Genomic DNA, 10248 nt, shown 5'->3' on the forward strand with positions numbered 1-10248 from the left:
TGACTCCAGGTTAGTAGTATCACTCTGAATTCCATTCATCCCAGTTCCTTGGACTCTGTTTTCATTAGTTATACTCTTCTGTTTCAACAATACCTTCTGAATGAGTCTAATTTAAAGTTTTTTATCTCCTGATCTTAAATAAGGTAATTCAGCACTACTCCCTAGCTACTTTTCTTTCTCCTCCCCTAAAGCCAAGATTCTTGAAAGAATAGTATACACTCTCATTCATCACACCTCCTGGGAATTCCTTTGCCCTTTGCAGTATGGCATCTGATGCTGCTATACCACTAGCGACAAAGTCACACTGGAATTTTCTTGGTAAGTCTAACAGCTTTTCAGTCCTTAGCAGGCTTCTCTGTAAAACACTTGATATCCACAATGATTTCTTTCTTCTTGCAACAACTGTCATCTTATCATATTCTAACTTTTTCTCCTACGGCCCTTTGCTTCTCACTCTCTTTATATTGTCCTCTTCTACCTACAATTTAAACTTCTTTTCTTCCAGAGTTTTTTCCTTGATCTTCAATTTTCATGACATTACATTTTTCCTGAGTGTTCTTGTCCATGGACATGTCTTTAATTTTCAAACCTTCATCTCCAGGCAGAATCTCTCCCCTCAGAGCCAAGATTTTTATCCAACTTTCCATGGGGGCTCTTATCCCACAAGAAATTCAAACTCAATATGCCCAAAGTCTCCCCCTAAAAACTCCTATTTCCCTACATTTATAAGTACCATCACCATTCACCCACTGTCTAAAATAGAAACAGTAATCTTTGACTTCTACATATGTTCAATTCAGTTCCAAATCCTATGAATCATAACCCTTCAATATCTCTCAGTAAATACCTTCTTCTATATTATCAGTACTTAATGAGGACAATGAAAGATGGCATTCCTTGATGACTGGATAAAAACTCATACTCAATGGCTTCCCTGGTGGCTCAGAGGGTAGAGAATCTGCCTGCAATGCGGAAGACCTAGGTTTGATCCCTGGGTTGGGAAGATCCCCTGGAGGAGGGCATGGCAACCCACTCCAGTATTCCTGCCTGGAGAATTCCATGGACAGTGGAGCCTAGGGGGTACAGTCCGTGGGGTCACAAAGAGTCAGACACAACTGAATGACTAAGCACAGCACAGTTTAGGCAACATTTTACCTGGATTACAAACTTCCCATTGGTCTCTCATCTCTAGTCTTCCTCCAGCGCCTCACACCCAATCCCATCTCTGTACTGAGGTCAAAATAACCTTTGTGATGCACAAAATGATAAATACATTTTTATTGTTCTCCATCACTTCTAAATTACATCCAATCTTTTTTCCTAATCAAAAAAATTTGGATCATTGGTTTCTTCTCCAAACTGGTCATGACTTATTCTTATTGCTTTGGCTGTCCTAAACTACTTGCAGTTTCCTAAGTACATTAAGCTTGCTCTTACCTCAAGGCTTTTGCACCTACTAACTCAACCCAGATTGCCCTATTCACACACTATAACTGGCTCAATCCATCCACAAGCTTCAGGATTCAAATTAAACATCAACTCCTCTGGGACTCCTTCCCAGGCACCCAACCTCATCTGCTATGACTCAATATTCTGTGCACACCCAATAATTAGCACCTATTAACTCATGTCATTGTTTGTCTTTTTTCCTGGAGTACTGTAATATAAAACTAAATAAATATGAAGGATGGCCACTTAAAAAATTTCAATATAAAACTGTATTTTGACAAGAATTGTTTCATATAAGCAAGGTTCAAAAAATGTTTATTCCTTCTGAATGATCTGTTATCTTACAACAAAATGCCCCACGATTTAAATAATATTTTTTCATTTCAGATTGATGCTCAAATTAATACCCTACAGTCCTGATGCACGTGTACCATCTTAAGTAAGTACAGTTTTTAAAGGCAGCAAAGAACCTAGCTTTGTACTATGCATTTTTTAAAGTCATAATAGGAAGGAGACTATTTGTTCAAATTATTTATTCTAACAATTATCTAGTCAAACTCATTTTATAGATGAGAATATTAAGCATATGGAGAAGTTAAGGAACTTAAATAAAAGTATACAACCAACTTCTGACGTATTTAGGACTAGAGTCCTAGTCCCCAGCCCAGTACTTTATCCATTATAACCCCACAGCTAAGATACTGACCTCAATGAGACCAGGGGTCCTGATGCATTCAGCAGAAAAAGCAGAGTTTGAAGACAGAATCCATCAAGTCTTAAAGATAACATGGCAGGATTCTCAGGAGGAAAATGACATTCCTCAAGCTAAAGCAATACTGTTGAAATATTGCCACTTGCTTTTTTCAGATAGTACATTCTCATCTATTAAAAAAAAAATGTCTGATGAAGATATTGAGTATAAAATAATTTAGATAGAACCCAATACCTTAAACTGAGGTGACCTTAATGCTGCATTTTTACAAAACACATTTACTCTTCAAATTTAATTGTATTCATTTTAAAGATATTGCTTCTGAGACTTTTTAAAAATTACTAAAAACAAAGGTTTATCTCAGATCTTAATTAAACTGAGGCTTTTCAATTATATAAAATTTTAATTTTTCTGATTTCCTGACAATGCTTCCTAAAATGCTTATGGAAGGAAAAGCCATCAACTAATGAAATTCAAGCTTCCAACTCTCAACAATTTGAATCATTAGAAAAAGCAAAAAAAAAAAAAAAAAAAAAAAATTAACATTCTGAGAGGCAGTATAATGGGATTAAACAAGGGAACTCATTTTTGGACTCATCCAATCTGGTTTAGAATTCTCTCTGTCTATCTTTGTAAACTTAAGCAAGTTACAATCCCTAAAGCTAAATTCCATTTTCCATAGGAAGAAAAGTGTAAATCTCCCTTTCAGCATTGTTGTAATGATTAACTGAAATGATGACATATTATATGAAAGTCCTAGCAAATGGTAGCAAAAATACTAGCAAAAGTTTTTACTGCTGTTGCTTCTACTGCTGATAAAACTGTTGACTAAAGAAAAACACACAACCTGACAAAGTTGTGAGTTATGTTTTATTTGGGGGCTTTACTAAGGACTATAGTCCAGGAAGATAGCCTCTCAGGTAGCTAAAAGAACTTCTCTGAAGCGGTAAGGGAGGAGCCAGAATATACAGGCATAGGCTGTTTTTTTTTTTTTTTTTTTGGCTGAAAAAGCAAGCATGTAGTGAACATCAAAGATGACTGCTATTTACAAAGAAAAGACATCTCAAGTTAATGATTTTAGTTCTCTCTACTGTGTGAGAAGATGTAAGAATCTGGGATCATTGAAGTTATCCCTTTAGATGTACATCTTAACTATCTAGGACCAATGGCCAGAATCCAGAACACTGAAAGTTTTCTGTTATTCTCCATTCTAAATTCTTTTCAGGGCACACCATTAGCACAGCTGAAGTGTCTGATGGTGGGCAACATGTATTGTTTCCTGGAATAGCAGGCAACATTCTTTGTCTAAAATATGAATTGAAACTAAAACAAGTTTCCCTCTCTATATATTCTTTGTGCTTTAGCATATGAATATTATGTCCTAAAGGGAAAGTAAGGTCACTGAATAATTTCTGGAGAAAAGGGCTAAAAGCCATACCTGAAACTAATTTATAATGTCACTTACATTGTTCAGTCGCTCAGTCATGTCCAGCTCTTTGCAGCCCATGGACTACAGCATACCGTCCTTCACTATCCCTCACTATCTCCTGAAGTTTGCTCAAATTCATGTCCATTGACTCAATCAACTCAATTTCACTTATACCTCAATGAAAAAAATGAAAAATCCAGGTTACTTGAGTGTAAATATTCTAGAGTTAAAAATAGTATATGGTCTCTATTGCTGCTAAACTAATCCTTTTCCCTCATGTAAATTAATCCAGTATCCCTTTATTTCAACCCATGTGTAATCTCAATAGAGTTAAAAATCTCAGTATACAACAGCCACCTCACCTCCCACCCTTCAAGGTACATATTTTACATGAAAGCTTTGCCTTTGAGTTTGTTTTAACTGAATTATTTTTCTCTAGGAACACAGTGCATTTTCTTGGTGTCTCATGTATATTCTGGAGAAGGAAATGGCAACCCACTCCAGTACTCTTGCCTGGACAATCCCCTGGACGGAGGAGCCTGGTGGGCTGCAGCCCATGGGGTCTCGAAGAGTCCAACAGGACTGAGCAACTTCACTTTTACTTTTCACTTTCATGCATTGGAGAAGGAAATGGCAACCCACTCCAGTGTTCTTGCCTGGAGAATCCCAGGGATAGGGCAGCCTGGTGGGCTGCCGTCTGTGGGGTCGCACAGAGTCGGACACAACTGAAGTGACTTAGCAGCAGCAGCAACATGTATATTCACATTCTTTCAGTCTCCGGGAGCACAAATTGAAAAAGAGGGTATTCTAATAAAGAGAGAGGGAACACTAATTTGAAGAATTAAGAGTTTTGTGTTTCTTTTTTTTAACCTGACAACTTTCCAAACTACTCTTAATGCTAGCTAAATCAATAAGGTAAGTTTTTTCAGTGACAGATTGATGAAGGCTCTAGTATACTGATTACTCTGGTTCTGGTCATTAACTCGATCTTCTATAGAAAAATTTTCAATCATTTCTCTCATATTAGTATTTTTTCTGTTCTTGCCTTTAATTAGTCCTACGATTTCTGTATCACCCAATTGGCCACCCAGATACCATTTGATCATCTAGAAGGAAGCCCGAAAAAAAAAAAAAAAAAGAAATCACTCACATGTTCCTTCATATGCTTCCACAATGTGTATTGATTCCTTCGGGCTCTCTTTACTTAATGCCTATTTATTATAATCACAACCCGCAATTATAAAGGGTTATATTAGGAGCAGTTATGTGGCCTTGAAAGAGCAAATTAGAACTTGTTCATAAGGTTGTGAGACTAGGGCACTTGATGTCTAGAAATAATGATGCCACAATCTAAAAGTTCTATTAGGTTTCCAGAACACAGCCAGCAGATTGGGGTTCTTGGGTTTCAGGGAGAATTCTGTAGTTCTGTAGGACAATAGTTGTTGTTAGTTGCTAAGTGCAACTCTTTGCAACCCCACGGGCTATAGCCTGCCAGGCTCCTCTGTCCTTGAGATTTCCAGGGTAAGGATACTGGAGTGGGTTGCCATGTCCTTCAGGGGATCTGAAGATCTGAAGATCCAGGGGATCTTCCCTACCCAGGAAGCAAGCCTGTGTCTCTTGCAGTGCAGGCGAATTCCTTACCACTGAGCCACTGGGGAACATTCAATTATTAGCAGCATTGCCCAAAAACAACAGTTCCAGTTGTGAGTTGTTCTGAATCCAGCACTTGACTTTGATTCCAAACTAAGGAGTGAGCACTTGTCAGACCTCTCCTCCTCCCCATAGACCAGTCTTTTCTTCATGTTTTAAACCTGACTTGTCATCTTGACAGTTGTTGGTCCCCTTAGTCAATTTCTTCTGGAACACATCCATTTCCTTCTATGGTTTTTCTTACTAAAACAAGTTTGCTCTAGGTGACCACAGTGGCATATTATTTAGTGCAAAGCAGTTCCTAAAACTGATTAACTTTGGCTGGCTGTGTATTTTTCAGTAAGAACCTGCCCCACTCTAGGGACCTGAAAAATATGTAGAAGCTGAAGCTTTTGTCTCAAGGTGTTCCTCTCCTTAGGTACATGTGCAGTTCATGTCTTCCACTCTGTAGTTTGATGTTATTTTATCTTAACTAAAGTCTTTATAAACCAGACTCATCATCTTGACAGTTATTGGTCCCCTTAGTCAGTTTCTTCAAGCCTCCAAATTGATTGTGATCACATTTGCATGCCCCATTGGAGAGGGATTTGCTGTCTTTTAATAAGTCCCCAAAAGCCAGTTATCTTTTTCCTCCAGTTTTGGGAACAATTAGTGTGCCTTGGGTTGCCAACAGATAAAGGAGTCGACTCATGCTGCAAAATCAGGTAGGAGGGAAACTACTACTAGAATTACACTCAACAATGTCCAGTGCTGACACAAGGAGAGAAATGTGAGAAAGAAGCATAGAGGGGTCTCCCTTCTCATCCTCCTTCCAAGGCACACACTCATTGAGGACAATAAAAGATGGCATTTCTTGCACTATGCAAAGAGAATTATGATACAACTCTGTTGTAGTGTCTAGGAAAAGAAAATAGACAAGGGGGAGACACTCTTGCCTAATTACAAAGTAGAAGGTGATTGGATAAAAACTTATACTCAGTGGTGACTCAGTGGTAAAGAATTCACCTGAAATGCAGGTTCAATCCGTGGGTGGGGAAGATCCCCTGGAGAAGGAAATGGCAACCCACTCCAGTATTCTTGCCTGGGCAATCCCATGGACAGAGGAGTCTGGCGGGCTATAGTTCATAGGGTCACAGAGTTGGACACGATTTATTAACTAAACATCACACTCAGTGAGTTATTAAAATAACTACTGAACTTTTATCTCATCCCCATGACTGAGGGGCCTCGTGTGTCATTGGCTGCTGCTACTTTTCCCTCTGACAGTGATTATTCATACTTATACATCAGAGAGTTACATACATAAATTAGTTAAAAACAACAACAACAACACTGTATGATGTCCCTTAGCCAAACAGTGATGGCTTTATATTGAGGTCTTGGGAATTTCTTACATTAACTCAGAACCCATCAAGTGGGCCATAGAGGATATACAGGTCACACTAGACAGCTTTATCTCTATACATAATAACCCAACTTTATGCGCATCTGTTGAATTGTAGGATGATTGGTGTCCATTATCTCTGTTTTCCTAATGTGTATTTCCATGGTTCTCACAGGCCTCAAGCAGGAAGCGCTCTGGGAATGACAACTGCTGGCCTAAACTCAGCAACACCAGAGCTCCCGGGGAGACAGTGAGGATCCTCCCTGCTTGGTTTCAGCTACAATATCCTCGTCTGATGTTAAGTGTGATGATTTGTTACCAAAATAAATTGAAATATAATGCAAACCATAAATGCTACTTTGCCTGATGACACAGAGTCAGTCCCCAGCACTATTTCTATGACCTCCACAAAGACACTATAGGAGGCAACTCCAGCCCACCAGCCCTTGCTTTCTTCTAGATCTATGGTGGCCTTCTAAAAGATTCACAGCAGAAGCATCCACTTTACAGTTCCCAGCACACGGAGCTCCATGGCTTGATTGCATCTCAGGCTTAATATGTACCATTAAGAAAAAGTTAATAGCCTTCTACCATAAAGAGCCTGGAATAGCTCACTTCTTAAAGAAAAAAAAATATGTTTTTAATTAAAGAAAATATAACCTCCTACGGGTACTTTCTTGCCTCTAGCCATAAGTTGTAGGGCTTTAGTTAGGTAGTATCTGCCTTGCAAAAAAAAACAAAACAAAACTTTGTGACCCAAACAAGTTTATTGTTGCTAAAGAAAACTCCTCAGAGCAATTGATTAAGCCAAAGTTCTAAAAATAATGATTTCTGCTTAATTCCATTTACCATATACACCCTATATGATATCCTTTCTACATGCTTACTTTGCCCAGGGAGACTGAAAGTGTTCTAACAGATTTTGCTTTGAAAGAAAGATCATATTTTCAGAATAAAGACTCCTTGGAAACCAATACAAGCCAAGGAAAGTCTTCTATATTTATAGTTAACTGCTTCAAGGAATTTGAATTCATTTCATAATAGATGTAGAGTTTTATGGTACAGATGAAGCATATTTTATAGCAAATATAACTGGGGTCATAGTAACCAAAATCATCCCTGGTCCCCTCTCGAGATGCTAAGTCCCAGCAGGCTGTGCTGCATTAACTAAACAAAGATCAGCTGCCTAAGAACTGAGACAGCAAACGCCTGCCTCTTGTGGCTTCTACAGTAGAATGTGGAGTTCTACCTCACATAGACTCCAAAAGGAGAAATTAACCTCAAACAGGGAAGTTGTTTAGATGATGCCATGAAATTTAAAAAAAAAAAAAAAAAAAACCTACCCACTACATACATAGACAGTATTTTTTACTTTTTAAAGTTCTTTTTTCACTTCTAAAATTAGCATGTAGATTCAAAACAAACTCTAAGAAAATAGCATTGATATAAAGTATGAGAAGAATAAGACTCCATAAATGAGTTCAACAACCACCACCAACATGAGAGAGATGAGGTTCCATAAAGGTGGGTGTGGGGCCCCAGGTAGCAGAGTTAGTATAAGAAAACAAAACTTAAATTCTGTTTCCAACATGCCATGCAAGATTCATGGGTCTACCTGAAGAATACACTCCCTGATCCAATTAGTTTTGGAATTACAATACAATATTTGTCCCGTGAAGAGCCACAACTTAAAGTATAAAATTTATTACTGTCTACATTCAACCACTGACCTCTTTTCCTTCAAATACAACCCAGACTTATTCAAAAATTCAAAAATCTGAAAATAATTTTGAAAAATACTGCTCTGCTCTTATTTGAGAGGTTGCATTTACAAATTATTCATGAACTGCTTACAAACTGGTCCCTTTTCGGGAAGTATTTTTATGCCCGACCAGGTAGAAACGGGCATCTTTTTACCACTAAGTATTCAAGTAAATATTACATGATTGGTTGAAGTAGTATTTTTATGGTTCCCCTGGATATATTTTCTAGCAAACTCTCAACACCTTTCCCCATTTTTTAATATTAAGAATCACGGACCCAGATATTCCATCATTTTCATACAAGAGTTTCAAAGTTTAGACTTTATAGGTATAATTATGCCCTTATTTGTTCCATTTGGTAGGAAAAACCGGCCTTTTGAGAAGCCATTGCCAGAATTTATGCTTACTTCCCAAGCGCTTCCCAATATTAGAGACACTTCTGAATTTCCACCTACTATCAACCGTGGCTGATTTTACTGGTTAATGTCTAATATAAGCAGTCCTCAACTTTTTAGACCTTCCAAATCGCCTTCCTTCAAAAACACTGATCATCACGAGAGAAACAAGCCAAACAATGCTTTGTTTCTGAGAATGAAATTCACAAACTGTATCAGCCGGGCATTCTCCAAGGAAATAAAACTAATAGGAGATAGATTGATTTATGATTAAAACTGACTCACACACTCCTGGAACTGGCAAGTCCAAAGTCCATGAGGCAAGCCAGCAGTCTGGAAACTCATGTATGTTGCCATCTTGAGGTGGAATTCTCCCCTGAGAAATCTGTCTTTGCTTTTAAGGCCTTCGGTTGATTGATAATCCATGGGGTCTCAGAGAGTCGGACACAACTGAGCGACTTTCACTAAAGCACCTTTGTTTCTCAAGAATTTCCAGGTGAGGTATTCACACATTCTTGACCTGAGATGTATTAAGACCACAAGCATTAGTTTCTACAAAAATCACCCCCCACCCCAGTCAATAATCTGTTAATACAGGAATCCTGTGCAGATGGTTAGAGGTGATGGTTCTCAGGTAAGGGTTTAACAACTGCCTGTGGGATATCTTAGGTAGGAAAACACAGAACATTAGTCCTGCAGTTTGAAAGACTTTAAATTTTGTAAAGAGCAACAGCAATAATAGAAGGCTTGGGTGATGTTTAAATTTTAGGTGTCAATTTGTCTAGGCTATGGTGCCTATTTGTTTAGTTTCAAACATCAGTCTAGATGTTTCTATAGGTATTTTGTAGATGTGATGAACTCTCCCACCAGCTGACTTTAAGTATAAAAGATTACCCTTCATAATGTGTGTGGACCTCATGTGATCAGTGAATGAGTGAAAGTCATTTAGTCATGTCCTATTCTTTGCGACCCATGGACTATCAGTCCATGGGATTCTCCAGGCCACAATACTGGAGTGGGCAGCCTTTCCCTTCTCCAGGGGACCTTCCCAACCCAGGGATGGAACACCAGATCTCCCGCATTGCAGGCAGATTCTTTATCGGCTGAGCCACAGGGGAAACCCAAGAATACTGGTGAGTTTAGCCTATCCCTTCTCCAGGGGCTCTTCCTGGCCCAGAAATTGAATGAGGGTCTCCTGCATTACAGGCAGATTCTTTACCAACTGAGCTATCAGGGAAGCCCAAGGTGCTTTATGTGGAGATTAAAATATAAAAACATAACAAGGAAAAAGCTATCCAATTATGTCATTTAATTCAACAGTCATACACTCTAATGAAGCAAGAATTAAATCAACTTAACTGTTTGTTTCCATTAGGTGACAAATAGCTAACAATGAAGACCTCCCAAGTGGCTCAAGTGGTAAAGAATTTGCTGGCAAATGCAAGAGACTCAGGTTCTATCCCTGG

At 38.5% G+C, this 10248-nt stretch overlaps 1 protein-coding gene across 1 annotated transcript in view; it reads left to right on the forward strand.

Annotated features, from left to right (window-relative positions):
- GC (GC vitamin D binding protein) overlaps positions 1–6937 on the forward strand; it is a 48015-nt gene extending 41078 nt beyond the window's left edge. The window contains exons 12-13 of the mRNA XM_065914581.1: positions 1837–1888; positions 6800–6937. Of these exons, the coding sequence (XP_065770653.1) occupies positions 1837–1869 (33 nt within the window). The 3' untranslated portion in view covers positions 1870–1888; positions 6800–6937. The remainder of the gene's footprint in view (positions 1–1836; positions 1889–6799) is intronic.
- The last annotated feature ends 3311 nt before the right edge of the window (positions 6938–10248 follow it).

The sequence above is a fragment of the Muntiacus reevesi genome, chromosome 22 (assembly GCF_963930625.1).
Source record: "Muntiacus reevesi chromosome 22, mMunRee1.1, whole genome shotgun sequence".
NCBI classification, from domain to species: Eukaryota; Metazoa; Chordata; class Mammalia; order Artiodactyla; family Cervidae; genus Muntiacus; species Muntiacus reevesi.